General features: G+C 50.9%; 1 protein-coding gene across 1 annotated transcript in view; it reads left to right on the top strand.

Annotated features, from left to right (window-relative positions):
• WNT7A (wingless-type MMTV integration site family, member 7A) overlaps positions 1-23,189 on the top strand; it is a 58,718-nt gene extending 35,529 nt beyond the window's left edge. The window contains exon 4 of the mRNA XM_011983621.1: positions 22,710-23,189. Within this exon, the coding sequence (XP_011839011.1) occupies positions 22,710-23,189 (480 nt within the window). The remainder of the gene's footprint in view (positions 1-22,709) is intronic.
• The last annotated feature ends 599 nt before the right edge of the window (positions 23,190-23,788 follow it).

Raw genomic sequence — 23,788 nt, 5'->3', positions numbered from 1 at the left:
ACAGTGACACAACAGTCCCCTACCCCAGAGTCCTGTTCACCAGCATCTCTTCCCTGACATTGCACAACAGTCCCCTTACCCCAGGGTCCTATCCACCAGCATCTCTTCCCTGCAGCAGCAAAACAATTCCCTCCCCCAGGGTCCTATCCACCAGCATCTCTTCCTTGCAGTGGCACAACAGTCCCCTTACCCCAGGCTCTTATCCACCAGCGTCTCTTCCCTGCAGGAACACACCAGCCTACTAACTTGGGCCCCTGCAGGCTTTTCAAATGTGGGTTAAACCCTGCCTCCCTCACTTACAATCTCACCATGGCTCCCATCTCACCCAGAGTAGAGGCAGAAGCCTTCTCGGTAGCTCACAGGCCCGTCCCTCACCCCCGTCTCCTTCCCCTTCGCTCTCTCTGTCACCCCGCAGCAGTCTCCCTGCTGCTCCTCACACACACTGGGTATGTCCCTGCCCCCGGTCCCTCGCACTTGCTGTTCCCTCTGCCTGGAACGCTCTCCCTGCAGACACCCACCCTCTCACCTCCTCAAGTCTTTGCTCAAATATCACCTCTCAAGGAGGCCTTTCCTGACCACCACCATATTTGAACTTGCCCTCCCGTCTGTCTCGCTGCTTCCTGTTCCCTTCCACATTTTGTTTTTCTGCGTAGCACTCATGGCCACCTGACATAATATTGGTACTTGGCCAAGTGATCCCAGTGTGGCTGGGAAAAGTTAGAGTGCCTGCTGTAGAAGGCCTCCTATGGGAACAGCACAGGCCCAGACAGAAGTTTCCCTCCCACCGTTTTCCCTCTGTGCCTTCGATATTTGTTCCAGTGGGCCAGCAGCACATGAATATTTTATACCTGTACTGCTTTTGTCTTACTCCAGGCACTGTTCTAATTACTTCATATGCATGAATTCCTAAAATTCTCATAAGAACTCCGTGAGGTCAGCCTGGCATTGTCTCCCTTTTACAAATGAGGAAACTGAGGCACAGAGAGGTTCAGCAACTCGCCCAAGGTCATACAGTTGATAAGCAAAGAGCCAGGATATGAACTCAGGCAGTCCAGCTCCAGGGGCTGCACTCTTGCTCTACTTCCTCCCTTTTGTGTATTCATCCACTTACTCATTCATTAAGAATTTATAGAGTGTCTTCTTTGCCTTAGGTGCAAGATTTTGGAGACCAACAGATGACTAAAAACTGGTTCCTGCCATCAGGAAGCTCAGTCTAGTTGGAAATGCTGAACAAGTAAATAAGGGAAAAGGAAAAACATATTCATTCAGCAACCATTCACCGATGCCTGAGATTATTTCCCAGCCTTTAAAAAGTTAGAGGGGGCCAGCCCCTGGTGTATTCCCTGATTGTGTTCATTTCTAAGCCAGAGACCCAAATCCCTATATGCCAGCTCTGTTTTAGGCAGTGAGGTCTGAGATAAATAATATACCATTTCTGAATTTGAGGGGGATTACATTCTAATGACAGAGGAATAAGAGTGAATTACTGCATGTAAATATGACAACATGAACTGGATTTGGTAGAAGAGTGTGTAGGGGACTATGGGACCACAGGATAGGAGCTCTAACCATTTGGGGATTGGTTTGGATGGGTGCATGGCTGAGTGGTAGGATGAATGGATGGATATACGGATGGATGGATGGATGGATGGATGGATGGATGGATGGATGGATGGATATTTGCTAGACAGATAGTAATGGGAGGGCTGGTTGAATGAATGGAATATGAATGAATAGATGGATGGATGGTTAAATGGATAGATCTTAGCAGATGGTTGGATGGATGTTTGGGTAGTTGGATAGATGGATGGCTGAATGGGTGGATGGATGGATGGATGAATGGGTGGATGAATAGCTATTTGGAAGGATGGTTGGGTGAATGGATGAGTAAAAAGCTGAGCTCACTGCTGGAAAGTTGGACATTTTCCCAGTGAGGTCACTAGACCAGCTGAAAGAAAGGGATGGAAATCCATGCATTCATTCATTCATTCAACAAATATTTATTAAGCACCTATTTATTTGTCTGGTACTGTTTCAGGCTCTGGGATTAGACATGGTACTTGACTTTATGGAGCTGACATTCTAGGGGAAGGGAGACAACAAACAAATAATAGAATATATATATGGAATCTATTGTCAGAGTTGTAAATGCTATGATGAACAAACAGAGCAGGATGAAAGGGCACAGATGTCAGGATCAGGGGCATTTTATTTTAGGCAATCAGGAGAGGCCTCCTGGAGAAGGTAAGTTCTGTACAGGAAGTGAGGAAATGAGCCATCTGGGGAATTGCATTTGAGTCAGAGGGAATTACAAGGTCAGAGCCCAGAGGCGAAGAGGCCAGTGTGGCTCTCAGGGAGGAGAGGAGGTCACAGAGAGGTGTGTTAGAGAACGGGGAGTGCAGGGCCCTGCTTCCATGTGAGAGAAGGGTTTGCCTGTGTCTTGGAAACCCACGGACATTGGGCTGATCAGCCTTAGGAAGGGCATCACCCTCCCTAAACCCCTGCTTGCTGGTTCCCAGCGCTGCTCCCTCCTGGATGCTTGGCAGTTGGGAAGCTGTCAGCATTTTAATTACAGCTCCACGCTCTCAATGGTTTACAACTCAACCGTAAAACAGGCCCTGGGCAACATGTGGCACCTCTGAGTGATTTACTTGCTCACCATTTCTATATTTAGTGCCATTTAATGCTTGTTGGCCAAGTTTTCAGAGAGAAAAAGAAGGAGGAATTTGGTGATGGAGTGGGGAAGGGGTCGGTTAAGTTTTGTTTGTTTGTTTTTAAAACACACAGATGTATTTTTCAGTTGTTTTCTGAGATCATTTCCCAGGCTTTAAAAAGTCACGGGGGACCAGCTCCTGGTGTATTCCCTGATAGCATTCATTGCTAAGCCACAGAGCTGAATCCTTTGCAAAGTTGCCCTCTTCTCCTTAAAGTCCGTATGCACTTCCTGGTGAGGGTTAGGTTTAAAGGACACCATGGGCTGAGGGTATAACTAAGGGAAAGGCATCAGTGACTTAATATTTCACCTGATATGGGCTAGGCTTCGGGCCATGTGCTCCCACCCCCTATCTGGGCTCCCCTCTGAGACCCCCAGCCTCAGGCTCTTCAGAGCTTCTCAAAATTCACCTGGGGAGTATGTGGAAATGCAGCTCCCGATTCCATGTGTGGGTCTGGGGCGGGGCCTGAGATTCTGCATTTCCAACAAGTTTCCAGGTGATGTGGATGGTGCTGGTCCAGGAACCGCACTTTGAGCAGCAAGGATTTCAACCAGCACCATCCGGTAGAAATATAATACCAACCACATGGGTCATATGACATTTGCTAGTTGCTACATCAAAAAAGTGAAAGGAGGTGACATTACATTTAATAAGATATTTTATTTCATCTAAGATATCCCAAATATCTGTCTGATATTGATTACATACCATTTCAATATGTAATCAATATACAAATACTTTTTAATTTTTCTATAATAAGTCTTTGAAGTCTGGCATTTGTTTTACACTTACAGCACATCTCAATTCGGACTAGCCACAGTTCAAGCACTCATATGGTTCGTGGCTCCCGTTTTGGAGGGTGCAGATCTAAATCCAGCTTGAATACCCTGGTGATAGGGAGCTTGCTACTTTCTGGAAAGTCCACTGCATATCTACGGAATCCGAGCTGAGAGTTGCCCCTTGAGACTAGCTGGGGAGACCCAACTTTACTCCCTATGCCAGTTGGCTTATCATGCCCCCCACCCACTCTGCTCAGGGCAAGAGGCCCCTCTGCATCCTCGGCTGGGAACTGCAGAAGCGTAGAGATAACCGGGGTATATTTCCATTTGCCCGACTGGAAAACCTCTACCCCACCAGGGGTGGGAACAGAATATCTCAGAGCTGGTGTCTTTGCACACACATCCCGGGGCTGTTGCAGGGCAGTGTGGAACCTTGGTTCAGGCCAGTCCAGCCTCCTGGACACCAGCTCCTGCATGCTGGACACCAACACAAGTCAGGAGAGGCCAGAGCTGCTCCTCGTGTCTCAGGGAGCTCCTGTCTGGGATGGGAGGTTCATAGGGCTTCTTTGGCAGCTGGCCACCTGGGCAGGGCCTTGCTGGGGCCCAGGAAGCTCAGATGGAGGTGGTCAAGGGCACAGAGGATGTTCAGCCAGGTGTGACTCGGCTCCTGGGTCCTTCCTCCATGTTCTGGAGCATCACCACCTGTGTCCCTGCCCCAGAGAGTCTCCGGGATGCTTCAGCCTTGATCTTGTGTGGACTAAGTCAGGGCCTCTTCTACAAGAACCCACCATGAAAGAATGGCTATCTAGACTCCTGAGCAAGGGTGAATTTATTCATTCACTCATTCATTCATTCACTCAGAAAATGCTTGCTGGGTGTCTCCCGAGAGGCAGACCTCCTCTAGATGTTCCTGAATACAGCAGATGGGGGTTCTGTGTTTCCGGAGCTGACATTCAGGAGGGGAGGGGGAGAGCAAGCAAGTCATCCCGAAGTACTCCGAGTGGCCGGTGGGATGTGAGCCAGGGGGATGTGAGAGGGGCTGACGTGGGACATTGTGGAGAGGGGGCCATCCAGGGTGCCTTTATGTTGCTGAGCCAGAGCTGAGGAACTGGAGGAAGGGTGTCACAGGCAGAAGGATCAGCCGCTGCAGAGTCCTGGGGCAGGAATGGGCTTGGTGTGGTCCTGGAATACCTGACATTAAGTGTTCACAGAAGGGTTTTGACAGGGCTGAGAGGCAGTGGGTGCACTGGGGCCTCAGAGGACAGGGCAGAGTATGGCATTCTCATCAGAGGCTACCACTTGGCCTCTGGTAACTGCCCACACCCTCACAACCAGACACCCCCGGTAATGCCCTGCAGTGTGCTGGGCTCCAGCCAGGAGGGGCAAGGCCCCTGGCTCTCAGCACTCAGTCTCATGGCAGTTCCATCCAGGCCTCCCTTCAGGTCCCAACTTGCCTTCCTTTCCTACCTGGGGCTGTCACTGCTGCACCAAGCTTCTCTTCTGCACCCACACCCTCTCCCTTGGTTTTTCCAGCCCCAGGGCATTGCACTTCTGCTCAGGCGCGGGTGACACCCTGCCCTCGAATTTCCAGTGGTGAACTCCTCTTCATCCTTCAAACCCCACGGGTCACCTCCAACTGCTCATGGGCCCCATGGCAGTACATACAGGCCTTTATTTTGGACCAGTCTTTCTTCTACTGGTCTGGCTGTCTCCCTGACTACCTGGGTTTTTCTTGAAGACAGAGACTTTGTCCAGCCACCCTCACTTTACTGGCACCCAGCACAGGCCCGGCAGTGGGAGGTTCCACTGGAGGGTTCAGGAAGGCCAGAGTGGATGGAGGACATGACCAGGGCTCTCCACCTCTGGCCACATGTGAGAATCTCGAGGAGCTTTTTAAAATAGCGGACACCTGGCCACACCTGAGACCAGTGAAATCCTAACCTCTGGGGGTGGGGTCCAGGCATCAGCAGATTCTGAAAGCCTGGGACACTGTAGCAGAGCCTGGGGAGAGCGTGCGGATTCTGCTGTGCCCATCCGGAGGCCAGGGCTGAGCCCTGCATGCCCACACAAGGGCTGACGCCCCTGTCATTGCACAAGCAGCTATGCTCCATGGCCCAAAATCCTAAGGACACTGGCCCAGTGGGATCTCTGGTCTTTTTTTTTTTAAAAAAAACAAAAAAAACCCCAGCTTTACTGAGATATAATTCTCATGCCGTACAATCCATCCTCTTAGAGTGTACAAGTCCATGATTTTCAGGGTATTCACAGTTGTGCAACCATCACCACAATCAATTTTGAAACTTCTCAGCACCCGTCAGAGAAACCCTGTGCCCACTAGTAGTCACTCCTCATTCCCTCTCTCCCAGCCTCTGGCAGCCACTCCTCTGCTTTCTGTCTCTATGGATTTCCTGTTCTGGACATTGCATACATCTGGAAGCATACACGCTGTGGTCTTTTGTGTCCAGCGTCTTTCACTCAGGATAATGTCTTCAAGGTTCATCCATGTTGCAGCATGTGTCAGTACTTCATTCCTTTTTATGGCTGAATAATATTCCATTGTATGGAAAGACAACTGTGTGTTTACCCATTCATCCATTGATGGACATTTGAGTTGTTTCACCTTTTGGTTATTATGAATAATGCTGTTATTGACATTCGTGGACAAGTTTGTGTGTGTGTGTTTCTGGTGTTACTGTTGCCCCAGCCTCGTGGGGAGGTCCCATCCCTCTTTGAAGTCCACCATCTTTGGGGTTGTCCCTGACAGAGCCCAGGTCTCTGGCCAAGAGAGGAGGGTCTGGACTGATGGAGGGGCCTGTGCTCTGGGTCCTCCACCTCTGTGTCCCATTGCTCTGCGTCCTCATGGGGCTGGCTCTGGCCAGGCCAATCAGCAGGAACTGTGGATGCTGGCTCGGCCCTCATCAGTTGCACAGTTTGTAGCTGATTTACCACCAAACGGGTTCACAGGGGTCTTGCCCTGGGAGCTAGCCAGGCGGGCGGTCCTCTGGTTTCTGCGTGCTTCCCCATTCTCTCTCTGGTTCTGCCTGACTGAGCCTCCACCCTGCATCTTCCTGCATCTCAGGACCTTCCTGCTCAGGTCACTAGCCTGTCCTCTGTGTGGACGCCTGGGAGAGCTTCTCCAGTACCATTCCACATGTACTCCTCTGACCCCAGCGAGAACCATCAGGACAAAGACCCCGCCGGCCCTCCAGCCTGGCCCACTGCCCTCCTTCCTGTTTCCTGACTGCTCCCTGCTTCCTTCTGCCCTCGGCCTTTGCCTATGCTCTTCCCTCTGCCTGGCCTGCCCTTTCCTCCCTTTTTGTCTCATCGACTCCTCTTCAATGTCTGGTTCTCAGCTCAAGGTCACTTCCTCACCTCATCACTCCAGTCACTTTCTTTCTTACTGCTCTCATTCATTTGCAAGTATTTACTGAGCACCAGCTTTGTTCCTGGCACTGGTCTAGCTGCTGGGGACACCACAGGAGATGGACAGACCAGGCCCTTGCCCCTGGGCAGTTTACATTCTAGAGGGAGACATGATAAACACAACAACTAAAATGTGTGCTGTGTCACATTTGACGCAAGCTAAGGAGCAAAACAAGCCAGGGCAGGGGTAGGAAAGACCAGGGCAAAAGTCAGGGAGAGCCTCATGGGGAAGGTGAGATTTGAGCAAAGGCTAGAAGCACTGAGGAAGGGAGCCATGTGGAGCCTGGAGAAGAGTACCCCAAAGCAGAGGGGCAGCAGGTACAAAGGCCCTGAGGCAGGAGCATGCCTGGGGTGCTGGAGGAATAGCAAGGAACCCACTGTGATGAGCATGGAGTGAATGAGGGCATAGGAGATGAGGTCAAAGAGGCAGCAGGGGATGCCTGGAGGACAGATGGAGAGAGAACAGTAAAAGGAGCCCCATGCCCCCGACTCCCAGCAAGCACCCAACCCACAGCATGCACCTGACCCACAGCGTGCCCCTGACCTCCAGTGTGCACCCAACCCCCAGCATACACCCAACCCCTAGCATGCACCCGACCCCCAGCATCAGCAACCCCAGCTTGTGGTCCAAGTCCTCTACCTAGTTTTCTCTTCTCAGGTCCCCACAACTGGAAGGGTTTAAGGAAAACCCTAGACAACATGTTATTACACACACACATGACTGTGTATCTCAAATCAATAGGGACTTCTAAAAAAACATAACCACGGCACCATTATCACCCTGAGCAAAATAAACAATTGCTCAATGCTGTCTAATACCCTGCCTGATTCTGATTTCTCAAATTGTTTTAAAAACATTTTCCAGCCAGGCTGTGGGGGAAGTTCTGGGAGCTGCGACCACAGGAGCGGGAGCCACCTTCAGAGCCACCATTGGTGGGCGCTGGTATCAGCCTCATGCCTGTGCGACACTTGACAGCACAGCCACCTCCCTCTCCAGAGCCTAAGCTTCAAGGGAGTCGGGGGCTTGCCTCTTTCTGCCCACGTGGCCACCAACCTCAGCTCCTGGCCAGGGAAGGGATTAAGTTAGCATGTAGTGGAAAGATGAATGAGTGAATGAATGAATAAGTGAATGAATGACTGATTGCCAAGGCCATTTCATGGTGCTCCAGCAGTAGAGAGAAACACATAGGTTCAGCGGCTCCACGTCCCCACTGTCAGCCTTCCTGCCCCTCATGCTGTGGTTGGGGTCACCTGATTGCCTCACCCCAGGTCACAGGCCACAGTTCCCACTAACCTACACTCTGGGCCAGGCCTATCCAAGGCAACCCCTTCCCCGCAGTCAACCTAGCAGCCTGCAGGGAGGTCGCTTATGAGAGACAGGCATCCAGAATGCATCTAGGAGAGGCTGCACTGTGTGGGGCTCGACTATTCCACCTCTAAATGGGTTTGCTACTTTAAATGCCCCAGTTTACAGGGGAGCAAAGCTGAGGCCTGGCCCCCGGCCCCCTGCGCCACTGTGCAGTGGGTCCATCTGCTAGCCACCACCGTATGGACTCCCTTCATGTTTGAGGGTGTGTGTGTGAGCTTGTGTGCCAGGAAGTATGTGGGCAGGACTGTGTGTGAAGGGCTATCTATACACATGTTGTGTAGGGATGGACAGCATGAGAAGCACCTGTGAGCATGTGGGTCATGCATACGTGTGAGAGAGTGTGTGTGTGCGTGCACAGGTGTGAGTGTGTGCTTTGAGTGTGCTGATGAGTGTGAAGGTGTGAGCCTGTGGGGGGTTGCATGGGGCCGTGCCTGGGGAGGTTGTGTGTGTGTAAGCACATAGTGAGGGGTGGCTGTGTGCAGGCCGCACAGGTTACTTGGGGTGGGGGGTAGGAGCCTAGAAAGGGATGAGTCTGGGGTGAGGGGCTGTGTGTCCAACATTCTTGGGGTCCTACAATACTGCAAAGTTGAGCAGAGACCAGTTCGTGGAGGGCCTTGGAAGCCAGGCAGAGGAATCTGGGCTTTAACCTCAGGAGCCGTAGAGAGCATTTGAGCAGTTGTAACCTGGCAAACACTGAGTTTCAGAAGGCCCCCTATGTAGACCAGGAAACTTCTCTCTGGTTTGAGTGGAAACCTCTCTTCCTGCACCTCCCAGGCTGCATTCCAGGGGGCCTGTCCTATGGGGTGCATCTTTTCCCTGCCATCCACTCCATGTCAGGCAGGAATATTTGCTTGAAATCAGTGCATCCAGAATGACTTAAAGAATGCACCAAAAAGAAAATACCTCAAATGTTTACGGAAAAAAAAAGCATTTTTTTCTGCTCTTTCATCTGAGTTGCCCAGAGGTATACAGCTGCAGCTGGCTGAAATGCAGCTTTCTGCTAAGATGGATCGACATGGGGAGGGAGAGGAGGAGCAGGAGGAGACTGAGAAGGAGGAGGAGGAGCAGGAGAAAGAGTAGGAGGAGCCTGAGGAGGAGGAGGAGGAGGAAGAGCAGGAGAAGCTTGGGAAGAAGGAGGAGCTTGAGAAGGAGGAGGAGCCTGTGAAGGAGGAAGAGTTGGAGGAGTCTGTGGAGGATGAGGAGCAGAAGGAGGAAGAACAGGAGAATCTTGGGAAGAAGGAGAAGTCTGTGGAGGAGGAGGAGCCTGCAGAGGAAGAGGAGGAGCAGGAGGAGGGGAGCAAGAGAAGGAGGAGGGGGAGAAGGAGGAGCAGGAAGAGCTTGAGAAGGAGAAGGAGGAGCAGCAGGAAGAGCAGGAGGATCCTGAGGAGGAGGGGGAGCAAGAGGAGCCTGAGGAGGAGGAAGAGGAGGAGGAGGAGGAGGAACATCATCAGGAGCAGGAGAAGCAGGAGCAGGAACAGGAGGGGAGCAAGTAGCGGCAGCTCTGGATGGGAGCCTGTAACACCTATTCTGGTGTGGATATCCACACTCATTGTCTCCCGGGGTGGGGGATCCAAGGCTGCCTACCCACTGACCTCCACATTGTCTTCATTCAGTGTCTTGGAAAGGGTCCCTGGTTTGGACATTAGCCAGCAGGATGGGTCCTGGGCAGGACTCTGGGGAGATACACCTATAAGGCAGTGGGGAAGGCAGCCCTGGGCATTGAGAGAAGTTGGCCAGTGATGCAGCAGCCACAGGGACTTATGTTGGTCCCATGAGAAACCTGGAGCTGGGTTAGCCCCATGGAGGCAGGGAGATAGGCCTTTGTACCCAACACCAACCAGTCTTTGGCTGGAGGACTGCCCAGGGACGGGGAGTGGCCTTAGGTGAGACAGCTCCCATCAGGGGAGGGCAGTGCCTAGGAAGGAACTCAGCTGCTAGCCATCCACAGCAACACTCCCAGCAGCTGCAGAGGGAGTGTCTGGTCCTGAAGGACAGATCCCGGTGGCATGTGACAGTGTCTACTATACAATCCAGCCCAGGTGAGCATCGCTGAGGGGGCAAGGCCATCCTAGCCCACCCACCTTCCTTCTGTTCTGCAGCATCACAGCTCTAGAGCCAGACTGCTGGATTCCAATACCAGTTCCACGCTTCCTGACTGTGTGATTGTGGCCAGCACTGCCACCCCTTGGCTCCCCAGTCTGCTTATCTGTGAAATGGGCTGATGATGGTCAACCTTCCTCATAAGGTTTCTGTGTGCATTCGTGTCAGGCACTGGACACTGCAGCTACCTCAGAAGCAGTGGCTTTTATTAGAGGTGGGCATGGATCCTGCCCTTGTGCCGCTTCCTATGTCTATGCTGAGAGGTTCAGGCATACACATAGGAAGAAATGACACTGAGAAGCTTGGGCTTGAGGCCAGCATTGAGCCCTAGGCCGAGAAACTGTCCTCACTCTGATTCTCACACCAACACCAACATTGCCTACAGAGCCTTGAACAATAGCACAATCCTACATAATCACAGTGGTGATTATGAGTGTCTCTTTCCCTGGAACTTCACCTTCGGTCATTTAACCCAGATGCTGCACCACCAGGCGTGTTCCATTGAGCCCATGTCATGAGGAGACAAAGCTGGGGCTCAGGGAGGGACTCACCCAGTGTGCCCGCCAGAGTCTGGGAGATGGTGTAGTCAGGGGTAACAGAGGAACGTTTAGGTAAAGGATGACTATAGGGATGTGGGCAGGATTTAGGGAATCCTGAAAAGGCCTTAGGGCTGGCAACAGTGGGGAGCTCTGACTGCCCTGGAGGGCAGTGTTAGTGGAGAAAGCATGGCTTGGGGAAAGGGGCCTCCTGGCAGGTGCTGTGGTTCTAAGTAGACAGTCACAGCCGCCATGTGGTCCATGGACAGGGAGTCCGGGGTGTAAAAGTCCAGCCTGTATTTTCTCCTGCCCTCCAGTCCCTATGGGATCCCCCATTGGGAAGCTGGAGGGCAAGGAGGGACACAGCTCAGCCTCCCGGGGCAGAGCAGGGGTGAGCAGCAGCCAGGGACACCTTCTACCACACACAGAGGATGATGGACCCGTGTTTCACTTAGTTGGTGCAGGGTGGGTGCTTGGAGACAAGAAACATGAACAGATGGGGCATGGGGCACAGGAGAGGAAGCCAGCGGAACTTGGTGACCATCTCCTGCCTCAAGCCTCTGGATCTGACACGGCTTTCCGTGAAAACTAAGCCATCAGTCCCCCAGCCTGACAGCGAGGGGCCTCCACACCCAGCGAAGCTCCTACCTGCTTTCTGTGCATCTTTTTGACCAGGGCCCACCTTTACCACGTGATCCAGCTGGCGTGGATCTTTTTGGAGAAGGTTCAGGAACGAGCCTCCTGCTGGGGGGAGGGTGGCTGGGCTCTGAGGATGGGAGACAGCAGTACCAGCGGTGTGGATGGGAGAAGACACTGCGGGGACCAGGAGCACATCATGTGACGGGAGAACAAAGGCAGCCATTGCAGGGGCTGCTTAAAGATGCCCTGGGGTTGCCATGCCAGGCGGCAGCAGCACAGACATGCTTCTGGTGCTGGGAGGGTGTTTGCAATAGGACAGTGGTTCTGGGGTGAGTTGACCTGGGTGTGGGAGAAGGCAGGAGAAAGGACAAAGGGCTGGGGCTTCAACAGCGGGGCTCCCAGGAGCTCCAAATGACCTTTGGGGGAAATGGTCACTTCCTTGCATCTCTGCAGCTGCTGCACTGCACAGAAATGGATTTTCACCCCAGGGACATCTGGGAGAGTGTGAACAACCTCAGCCAACCTGCTTCTCTCCTCCCCCTCCCCTCCTCGTCTCCCTGTGTCCCCATCTTTTCTCTCTGAGATCCCCCTGTGGGGCCTTCATTGGTAGGAAAAACTGAGACTCAGAGAAGGAAAGGGACTTGCCTGCAGACACACAGCAGTGTACAGACAGAAGCAGGACCTCCATCTGACGGCTCCTTCCGCCCCACAGCGCCGTTCTCCCTGCCCTGCCCTTCCAGCCCTGTGCGCGCTCATCCCAGCATCCGCTGCTCAAAATGAGAAAAGTTCCCACAGGCTGGGTGCCAGTTCTGTGAGATACATGGTGCCAGGTCTCAAAAAGCCTTCTCCTATTTAATCCCCACTGTTCCCTTTGAGAGGACTTGTTCCTACTTTACAACGAGGGACAAATCTCTTAGGATGCATTAGGTTGCAAGTAACAGAATGCCTTACTATTACCAAAAGTGGTATTAATGGTAGGAGTTTGTTTTTTTCCTGCAAAATAAAAATCTGGATGTGGTTTCTTTCAGAGGCTCAACAGTCTTCTCTTGGGCCCCAGCTCTTTTCACCCTTCCATTCTGCCATTGTCAGTTTGTCAGCCTCTTAGGTCTTGCCTAATGGCCACAAGATGGCTGCCTAAGCTCCAGGAATCACACTTTTACATCACAGCATCCAAAGATAGAAAGGGAGAAGTTGCTCTTCCGGGTCTCTGTTTTTTTCAGGTGATGTGTCGTGTTTTCGGCCTCCGTGGTCAGAGGTAGGCCAGCAGCAATGAGGAAATGGAGAGCCAGAGAGTGTGCCATGTTCTCTTGGGCCATTTCTGCCATCACCAGCATGTGGTGGCAGGGGTGGGATTTGAATTGAACTTCTTGGGTGACCTGACTCTGCCACAGTGCCAGCCCTTCTGCTTCAGGCTGCCTTTGGCCACATCATGCTTTCCTGAAGACTGGTTCTGATTGCCCAGGTCACCACTCATAACCTGAGGTATAAGTAGTCCATAACCGACCACTCCCTTCAGAGGAGCCAGGCTGGCCAACCTCAGAGGGGTTCCAGAGGGGAGGAAGCAGCAGATACTCAGCGAACCCAGAGTCTTGAGCTCCAGCCCTCGAGGTTCTGGCCTTCCAAAGACCTTTTTAGGCAAACCAGTCCTTGGCTCCCCAGACCTGCGCCATGCCATGTGTGACTTGAAACCCATCAACTAGGGGCTGGCTATCTGCTTTACAAAAAGCACCTCCACCACCCAGATGAAAGGATTTCTATTCCAGTTAGGGTACTTTGAGCTGTAATGGATAGAAACCCAACTAAAGCTTGCTTAAGAGCAAAGGGTATTCATTACTTCCTGGAACACAGTGGTCTTGGGTTAATGAATTCAGGTCTGGCTTGATCCAGGGTACAAATGATATTCCCAGGACCCAGCCACATGCACCCCTTCCTTGCCGCCTCTCTATTTCTCACCTCTGCTTTCCTAGTTGATGCTATTCTCTGCCCCATGTGGTTGTACGATGCCTGTCCACAGCTCTGGCCCCTGCATTCCCTCCTGTTCATATCTGGTGGGAGATAACCAGTAGCTCTTGTCTTCTGTGCGTGCAGAATCCCCAGGACTCACTTCAGTTTGGCTCTGACTGGTCTGAGTCACCCATCCTTAGCAATGACTAGTGGGGTTACTTTGGTTTAGGGGCGAGGGAAGGCTTCACTGAAGAGTCACTGTTTGCAAAGCTCCAAGGCCCCACTGGTCTTGCTAGAAAATAAGGCACCAAGATAAAGACGTCAGGTGCTGGGGTCGGGTGGGGCTGGGACAGGCCGCTCTGCGGAGGAGGTGGCACTGTGGAGAGCTGTAGAGGGCTGGGTTGGGCTGGGCCTGCGGAGATGAATGGGGACACATTCCTGGAGTAGGGCAGTGCAGGATCGATCCTGGAGCGCCCAGTGCTTTAGGGTGCCTTCCATGGGTGCGGGGGGCAGGGATGACAGTGAGCAGTGTGTTCAACGCGGGGAAGCCTTTGGTTTTTAAAATTGGATGCCCCTCAGAATGCTATGGAGGGTGGCGGATGCTTCCGGTCATAGGAACACCATGTGGCATGGACCCTATGGGAGCCACAGGTTGCTGTCTGACCTCCCCTCCCAAGAATCCTTCCTTCTTCCAGGAAGTTCACCCCCAGGTCCCCTGGGCAGCCCGAGTGTCTGGGACAGGACCAGAAGCGCCAAATTTGATAGTATCTATTTGGCATTATGAATCAAGGAATTTTCTGGAGCCAAGTTTCTCCCCAGTCCCCTCCCAGGCCTGAGAACCCCACCCTGAGTAATTCCGGGCTCTGGGCAGCACCTGGTACATTGTTGGCACTTCCTGGGGGACCTGTCAAAAAGAGATTGATTTTTCTCCCTCCAGTGGTGCAGAAAATCCTTCCTGCTGCTCCAGACAGGTTTGGGGCATGGCTGGGAGGCAGAGAAGGCTCTGGTTTGCAGCCCCACCCAACCTGGTGCAGGAGTCCCCTTTACAGACCTCAGCTGCTGCTTACACACATTCCAGGACAGGAAGCTCACTATCTTACCGGCAATCCTCTTGAGCCCTGGTGAGCCTTGTTGGGGAGGTTGGCCTCTCACTGAGCAGGAATCTACTGCTCTGTGACTGCCGTCATCAACTGGGGTCCCAGCTCTGCCCTCTGGATACACAGTCCTTCCTGCTCACTCTGTCCTGGGTCAGGCCTGCAGACCCTGTGGAGTAGTGACTAGGGATCCCAGAAACTACCTTCTCCAGGCTGAGCAGCTCCAGCTCATTCACTGTGGGTCCTCCAGCCCTCTACTCTAGACATGCTCTGTTTCTTTCCATCTGCTGAGGCATAGTCCAGTTCTGAAAACTGTGTACCAAGACCATCCCCTCCTTTATTGTGGGCATTAGGCCTTAGTTAATATGGCCCCAGAGTGTTGGCTTTTCAGTAGTCTCTTAGCTTATATTGAACTTGTGGTCAATTTCAATCTTTCTCAGTCTCTCCCATGCTGTGATTTTGCAATCAATTTTTTAGATATCAAAAATTGTAGATGTTCAGCCTTCTGGCTGGTTTCAGCCACTTGTTTTATTCTGCGGAAGGGATTGAAGTCTGCCTGGCACTTCACTCACATTATCCTCTGTAGATGCCTGAGCTAACTGGAGTCAGATTTCAGTAGCACCAAAAGAACCAAAAGACCCTTCTACTCCCCAGATGCCCCTCTTTCTGGCCACTCACCGTGCCGGAAATGTCCTCATTACGTGCTCAACATGTGCTCTTCCTTAAGCCTGCTCCCTCTTCCAGTTCTCTGTCTCCGTTCCCCGATCTGAAATGCCTTTTCCCCATCTCCCTGAGTTTGGCCAGTTCTAATTTATCCCTCCTGTTATCTGACTTCAGCTCAGCCCTGGCCTTCTTGGGGGACTTCCTTGAGATGCACACAGGAGCAGCTCCCATGGGTTCAAGTTTCCTTCTCTGTCACTTTCACTCCTTCATAGCACTTACCAGTGTATGATTAGACTCTGGGGAATTATTAATTCCACAGCTACTTCTGGTTTGGAATCACAAGCTCAGAGGTGGCAAGGATTGCAAACTCAGGGAAGGTGGGGACCAGAAGCTCCAGAAAACCGGAGCAGCACCTGCTTGTGTCATAGTCTTCCTGGGAACTCCCCAGCAGGGGTGACGCCAAATAGCACAGAGTAGGTCCTCATTGTAAAACAGGTGCATGAGTGAATGCATACCTGGACAAACATGCCCTAGGTCCCGTTCCCCTTGCAAACACGAGGCAGCATCGTTTGCATGCGAGGCTCTTCATCAAAGGCTGGGGATTTCAAGGTGAATGACCTGGCCTGGGACCTGAGGAGTGTGGCCAGTGGGGTTCTCTGGAAGCGGAGGCTGAGATGCAGTTTCAGGTCCCAGCTATTTATTGGGAATCTGCATAAAGGGGAAGAGGAGAAGCAGGGTTGGGCAGATGGAGGACTCACACTTGGATGCTGGCCCAGCAAAGCCTTGATGGGGAGTGCTGGACTTGGTCCTGCCCATTACGTTGGACTGCCTCTGGCTAAAATGGCCTCTCTTGGCCCCCAGATGCAGGGCCCCACACCCTGAAGGATCTGACAGCTGGAGGCTATGCGCTAATCACACTCCTAGGCCAGCGGTGTGTTGGAACCCACTCCTATGGGCTGGAAGACCCACTACTAAATATTCAGGGATTTGTCAGTGGTTAAACTGTTGGTAGCTTAAAGTCAGCCATGGTGGGAACATTTAATTTATTCCTCAGAAATTGGGAAATACCACATAACAGGGCTTTTTGTTGTTGTTGTTGTTGTTTTTTTTGAGAGCCAGTTTGAGCAACATACCACTACTTGTAGCTATGAAGCAAGTCCTCCCTTGGAGGGCAATTGGCCTGGGGAATGCTGACATATAGGCAGATCATCACAGTGCTAAGGAGACAAGGACTCTAACAGCACAGGTCAGCCATGGAAACCATGAGGGAGACACTGTCTATCCTGACAATCAGGGAAGGCTTTGTGAGGAGGTGACTTTTTTCCTGACATGGCAGAATAATCAAACACTACAAAAGACAATCCCGTGAAAAGTAAGACTCCCGTTTGTCCACCTGGTCCCCTGGCACTGGTGTCCTCCACAGAGACAGCTGCTCTTACCAATTCCCCTCATATAATTCCAGAAATACCCTGTGCTCTTACAAGCATACGTGTATGAGTCTTGTTTCTCATACAAACAAGCTCCCATGCTGCAAGCCTTTCTGTACCTTGCTTTGCCCTCTTAACCATGGACCTTGCAGTGTCCTTGGTTAGTGAGTAAGAGCTATCTCATTCTCTTTAGCAGCTATAGGGCTTTCCAGCTTATAGATGTGCCATAATTTACATAACCAGTCCCCACTGGTGGATCTTCAGATTCTTTTGGCCTTTGGATATTTCAGATAAGGTCTCTGTGAGGCTCTTTGACATTTTGCACAAGCACAAGCCTCCCCGCAGGGTACATATTCAGTAGTGGAATTATTGGGCCATCGTCTGTAATGGTGATAAAGATTGGCCTTCCAGATAAGGAACAGCAGGTGCAGGGCCGAGAGGCATGGAAGGGGTGAGGTTGCTCAAGCAGAGGCGGCTGCTGTGGAGACAGCATGGGCCTGGAGGCCAGGAGGGTGGGGCTCAGCTTGGCCCTGCCACAGAGGAGCCAGGTGTATCCACTGTGGTCATGGCTGGATGCCACAGGCACATTCAGACTGGAAAATTAAGGAGAGTTTAGAAAGAGACCACTGTCCAATGACCGATGGATGCGTGGACAAAATGTGGCATACCTGTACCATGGAATGTTATTCAGCCATGAAAAGGAAAAGAATTCTAACACATGCTACAACATGCACAGACCCTGAACACTTTATGCTCAGGGAAGGAAGCTGGAGACAGAAAATGCCACATACTCTGTGATTCCATTTATAGAATAGATCTGTCTAGAACAGACAGATCTACAAAGACAGCAGGTAGATTAGTGGCTGCCTGGGACTGGGAAAAGGGGAAATGGGGAATGACTGCAATGGGTATGGGATTTCTTTTGGGGGGTGACTAAAATGTTCCAGAATTAGATTGTAATGGTAATTGTACAACTCTGAATATACTAAAAACTGCTGAATTGTACACTTTTGATAGGTGAATTGTATGGTATGTGAATTGTACTGCAGTAAAGCTGTTTTAAAAAAGAAAGAGTTTGCTAACAAAAGAGGACAAAAGTAAAGGAACCCAAAGAGTTGGTGCAGCACCCTGGGGCTGGCTACACTGGGGAGCGGTTACTCCTTAGGCCCAAAGACAGGGGAGGCTGGACTGCTAGAATCCTGGGGCTGTAGAGAGAGGACTTCCCAGCAAGAGCTGTGACCTGTGATAGGGGTGTGCAGACATCCTGAAGGGCCCAGCAGGGAGCAAGCAGGGGAAATAACTCCCAGAACTTTTCTCCTGCCCTCTGATTTCCTGCCAGTGCCTTCCACTGGCCAAACCACCTAGAAGGGCCTACTGAGGACAGACACCAGATTCACAGATTTACTTCCTTATTTATTTTTCACATGTATTGTGAAATCTCAGCATCACAAGATGGCAAAATGGCAAACTCTAGCAGTTTCATGCAGCTGGTCTTTAACCTTTAACCCAATGGTGCAGCCACCAATATAAAATACTGACATTCTGCCAGCTGCTCCAAGCCCCTCGATTGTCCCCCACCTTTGCCATGGCTTTACCTTGAATCCTCTCGACTTCACCTATATCCAGCAATGGAGGGTTGATACCTGGCTAGCCTAGCAGAGCCTGTGGGACTCTGAACATTCAACTGACAATTGCTCAGGCCTGGGGCATACTGCTTGTGGAGTGATTTGAATGCACCCCCTTGGTGAATTACCTTCAGGCGTTTTCTGCACACCTGCTGTATGCCAGTCACTGGGAAGCTGCATGGAGCCGTGTCATCTTAGAGCCTGAGCCTGAAAGGCCTCAGACCTCCTGACACTGAAGCACAGAGCTCAGGCTCTTCAAGTGGGGAAGGGAGCTCAGAAGTCTCCTCAGGCAGCTCAGAAGCCTGGCCTCAAGCAGTAGGGTGCAAAGAGTGCAGCTTTGTCCCTCACACACTTCCTCTGCTGTTGTCCCCTGCCTCAGAGAGAGGGCTGGGTGCCTGTCTGGTGGCCAGCCCTGTCCAGGCAGCTGTGATTATGCCTGGCTTAATGTGGACATAATGCAGTCACTGCAGCTCTCAAAATGCAGACTATGCAGGGCTAGCGGGCTGGATGCCACCTGATCAGGGCCCATTCAATGCCACCATGGCATCAGGCCATCAATGGCCTCAGAGGAACAGGGAGACCACATTCAGGGGTCCAAGAGGGGCAGGAGGAGCAGCGACCCCCCATCCAGGACACAGGAGCCGCTTTCTGCACTAGGGCCATTGTTTAGGGCCTACCATGGTAGTAGCCCCCAGTATCACAGATGTGGAAATACAGGAAAGCCTTGGTATTGCTTTCCCATGAAAACCTTCCAGGGTCTTCCCGTCGCCTTTTTAAAGAAAACCACTTTTCTGAGGTATAATTCACATGCCATACAGTGTCACCACTTAAAGTAAGCAATTCAATGGTTTTTAATATATATTCGCAGATATGTGCAACCATCAGTACAATCAATTTTACATTATTTTCATCACCTCATAAAGAAATCTGTACCCATTAGCTGCCACTCCCTATTTCCCTTCTTCTCTGCAACCACTAATCTCCCATGTGTCATTATGGATCTGCCTATTCTAGGCATTGCATGTAAATGGAATCACATGATATGGGGCCTTTTGCATCTGGCTACTTTCACTTAGCATATAATGTTTTCAAGGCTCATCCACATTGTAGCATGTGTCAGTACTTCATTCCTTTTTATGGCTGAATAACATTCCATTGTATACCTCATTTTGCTTATCTGTTAATAGTTAAGGGAGTTATTCCTCTCACTTTTTAGCTGTTATGAATACTACTGCTATGAGCAATCATGTACTCATTTTATTGTGGACATGTTTTCATTTCTCTTGGGCATACACCTAGGGGTGGAATTGTTGAGTCACACATTCTGTGTCTAACATTCTGAGGAGCTGCCAGACTGTTTTCCAGAGTGGCTGCCTCATTTCCGATGCCCGCCAGCAGTGCAGGAGGGTTCTGATGGCTCCACACCCTCGCCGACACTTGTTATTGTCTTAGCCTCCTAGTGAGTGTAAAGGAGCATGTCGTTGTGGTTTTGATTTGCCTTTTCTTGGGGACCAGTGCTACTAAACATCTTCTCATGTGCTTGTTGGCCATTGATTGTATCCATTGCATTTTTATAAATTGAGATATTGCTTATGTGAAAAAGGTACACAGAGCATCCCTGTTCACTTAAAAGAATAGTTACAAAACATGATCCATGTAACCATAACCCATATCAAGGAGCAGAATATTGCCAGGACCCCCAGAAGACCGCTGAGTGCCCCTGGCCAACCACAGCCCCTCCCCGCCCTGGGAATAACCTTGTCTTGATATTGGTGGATGGGCTTCTAAACAATACAATCCACTTTTGTCTGCCTTTGACCTTGATCCAAATGAAATCACTCTGTGGAAATCATTTCTGGCTTGCTTCTGTCCCTCCACACTGTGTTTCTGAGTTAGTCCCTGTCAGTGTGGCTTGCTAGAGCTGTTCATTGTCATTGCCTTATTGTGTTCCATTGAAATGCACATGCTGTGGCTTATCCACTCACTGTGGATGGTCATCTGGATGGTGCCCAGGTCAGAGCGATTATGAACATTGCTGTGTGGACATTCTTGAACCTGTTTCCTTTGCACACACAGTGATTCTCTAGGGTATGTGTCTTGGAAATTGAAAGTCTGAGTCATAGGCATGTGTATCCTCAGCCTTACTAGATACTGGAAAACAGGTTTCTAACATACATGTACCACCTTTGCATGCCTCCAGCAGTGCCTGAGTGCTCCAGGTGCTCCACATGCTCGCCAACACTCAGTATTGTCAGAATCCATTTTGAGCATCCCCCAGGTATCTCTATGTCAAAGCCTCCAGCTCAACTGGGCCTGAGTGCATCAGAAACACCTGCCTAACTCTGCCCCCAATTGTGTCATCACACCTCCAAGCCTTTGCTCTTTCTCCTACTTCTTAAGCCAAGGCAGAAAGGCAGGCTGGAGACCTAGGAACTATCCCCTCACTGACAATCAAAAGGGATATCTGTGTTGTTTTGGGGACACAGATTTGTGGGACGTAGCCTGCATTTGAACGGGCTGCTCATCCAACATGGGCTGTGTGTGGGGGGGTCCTGGGAGAGTGCTGCCTACAGGAGGTACTCTGTGATGCCAGGTGTTCTAGAACCAGAGACTTCAACCAGCCAGTCCTGTTCCTGAACACTCTGGATGGAGGGATCACTGGCTTGTTTGATTGCAGATATTGAGGTTGAAATGTGATAGCACTCCCTCCGTGGTGGTTCTATTGACCAAACACTGGTCACCTCTCCTGGAAGCAGAGCTCTTAGGGCCAGGAAGACCCTGAACATGAACCCAATCCTCAGAGACAGGAACTTAATCTTGTCACCTGGGTATCCCCAGCATCCTGAACAGGCTCAGGGCCAGAGGCAAGACTAGTGAGTGTTTTTTGCATGTCTGATTCCATTCCAGCACCCTAATTTTCTCAGAAAAGATAGAATTGTCTTCACTATATGTTAGAGTTAAGGAAACTGAGACCCGGAGAAGAAGCGTCACATGGGAACTAAGTGGCCAGCAGACACTCAGTTCACCCCTCAGCTCCAAGCCCCTTGCCTCAGAATGTCTCACAGACCAGCTCTGAGACTTAGTTGAACCTCGAGGTTTTTTTTCTGTAAAAAGTAGTCAATCATACTGGCTTCACAGAATTAATAAGATGCCATACATAAAAGCATGGGCCCAGTGTGTATGCAGGGGGTTAATAAATGTCCACCCACTTACCCCTTCCTCCATTCATTCTTTCATGACATAACAGGCAAAAGCAATTTGACAATCTGAATGAAGGATAATAAAAATGCTCACACACGGTGACCCAGCAACTGTGCCCACCGGGAAATCTCCATCTCCATGCCTGGTACACAGCAGGAGCTCAATTCGTGTCTTAGGATGGAGGAGGAAGGAAGAGAAGCTTTAGTCCCAAGATATTTCTTTATAGTTGAAAAAGGAAGAAAGGGGTGGAGGGAGGGAGGAAGGAAGAAAAGTGAGAGAAAGAAATAAAAACAATTTTTTAAAGTACCCTGAAAATCATCTGAATATGCTGTACTCTGGGTGCTGGGTAAAATGTTGCCTTCTCTTGTTGCTGGGCTATTCTAAAACAAAGGTAAGCAAAATAGGGCTCATGGCCCAACTCTAGTCCACTGTCTTTGTAGGTGAATAAAGTTTAAATGAAAAGCATCCGCTATTCAATTCTTGAACTTCATATAAATGGAATCATAAAGTATGTCCTCTTTGGTGTCCAACTTCTTCCACTCAACATTACCTTTTTTTTTTTTTTTTTTTTTTAGACGGAGTCTCGCTCTGTCGCCCAGGCTGGAGTGCAGTGGTGTGATCTCAACTCACTGCAAGCTTCGCCTCCTAGGTTCACACCATTCTCCTGCCTCAGCCTCCTGAGTAACTGGGACTACAGGCTCCCGCCACCATGCTTGGCTAATTTTTTGTATTTTTTTTTTTTTAGTAGAGACCGGGTTTCACTGTGTTAACCAGGATGGTCTCGATCCCCTGACCTCATGATCCACCCGCCTCGGCCTCCCAAAGTGCTGGGATTACAGGCGTGAGCCACCGCGCCCGGCCAACATTACCTCTTAAAGATCCACTCTTTGTGCATGTGTGAGCAATTCATTCTTTCTCCTTGCTGTGTAGTATTTCATTGCATGGGTATAATTAGGCACTATCGTTATCCCCATTCTACACATGGGGAAACTACTGCACAGAGGGCTGAAGTGGCTTGCACAGCACAAAGGCTGGAGTGAGAGGGTCTGGAATCCAGGTCTGAGTTTCCTACACCAGAAAGAAAAAACTAAAGCCAGACCCAGATAGGTGGGGCAGGGGTAGGGGGATCTGGGGGCTGCATTTGGTCTTGGCGTGCAGTGACCTGTGCTGTGCTCTTCCCCGCCCTCCCCTGCAGATCCTGGAGGAGAACATGAAGCTGGAATGTAAGTGCCACGGCGTGTCAGGCTCGTGCACCACCAAGACGTGCTGGACCACACTGCCACAGTTTCGGGAGCTGGGCTACGTGCTCAAGGACAAGTACAACGAGGCCGTTCACGTGGAGCCTGTGCGTGCCAGCCGCAACAAGAGGCCCACCTTCCTGAAGATCAAGAAGCCACTGTCATACCGCAAGCCCATGGACACGGACCTGGTGTACATCGAGAAGTCACCCAACTACTGCGAGGAGGACCCGGTGACCGGCAGTGTGGGCACCCAGGGCCGCGCCTGCAACAAGACGGCCCCCCAGGCCAGCGGCTGTGACCTCATGTGCTGTGGGCGTGGCTACAACACCCACCAGTACGCCCGCGTGTGGCAGTGCAACTGTAAGTTCCACTGGTGCTGCTATGTCAAGTGCAACACGTGCAGCGAGCGCACGGAGATGTACACGTGCAAGTGAGCCCTGTGTGCACACCACCCTCCCACTGCAAGTCAGATTGCTGGGAGGACCGGACCGTTTCCAAGCTGCAGGCTCCCTGGCAGGTCACTGCCTGGATCTTCACAGGGAACCGCAGGAATGCTGAGCTTGTCTTTTCTGCTGAGGAGGGTACTTTTCCTGGGTTTCCTGCAGGCATCTGTGGGGAAAAAAAAAAATCTCTCAGAACCCTCGACTATTCTGTTTCACACCCAATGCTGCTCCACCCTCCCCCAGACACAGCCCAGGTCCCTCCGCGGCTAGAGCGAAGCCTTTTGCAGCAGGAACTCTGGACCCCTGGGCCTCATCATAGCAATATTTAACAATTTATTCTGATAAAATAATATTAATTTATTTAATTAAAAAGAATTCTTCCACCTCGTCGGGATCCGTTTTCTGCAATCAAAGTGAACTGCTTGCTTTCCTAGCGGGATGATTTTGTTGCTAGGACAAGGAGCCATGTAGAAGTATACATAACTATTCTTAATGCAGATATTTCTACTAGTTGATTTTGCAAGCACCCCCCTTGCAGCACTAGATGTTTAAGCACAAGAGCAGATATCCTTTATACATATATAGATATA

Source organism: Mandrillus leucophaeus, unplaced genomic scaffold, assembly GCF_000951045.1.
Source record: "Mandrillus leucophaeus isolate KB7577 unplaced genomic scaffold, Mleu.le_1.0 Scaffold252, whole genome shotgun sequence".
Classification (NCBI taxonomy): domain Eukaryota; kingdom Metazoa; phylum Chordata; class Mammalia; order Primates; family Cercopithecidae; genus Mandrillus; species Mandrillus leucophaeus.
This window is presented reverse-complemented; position numbering and strand designations above follow the sequence as displayed.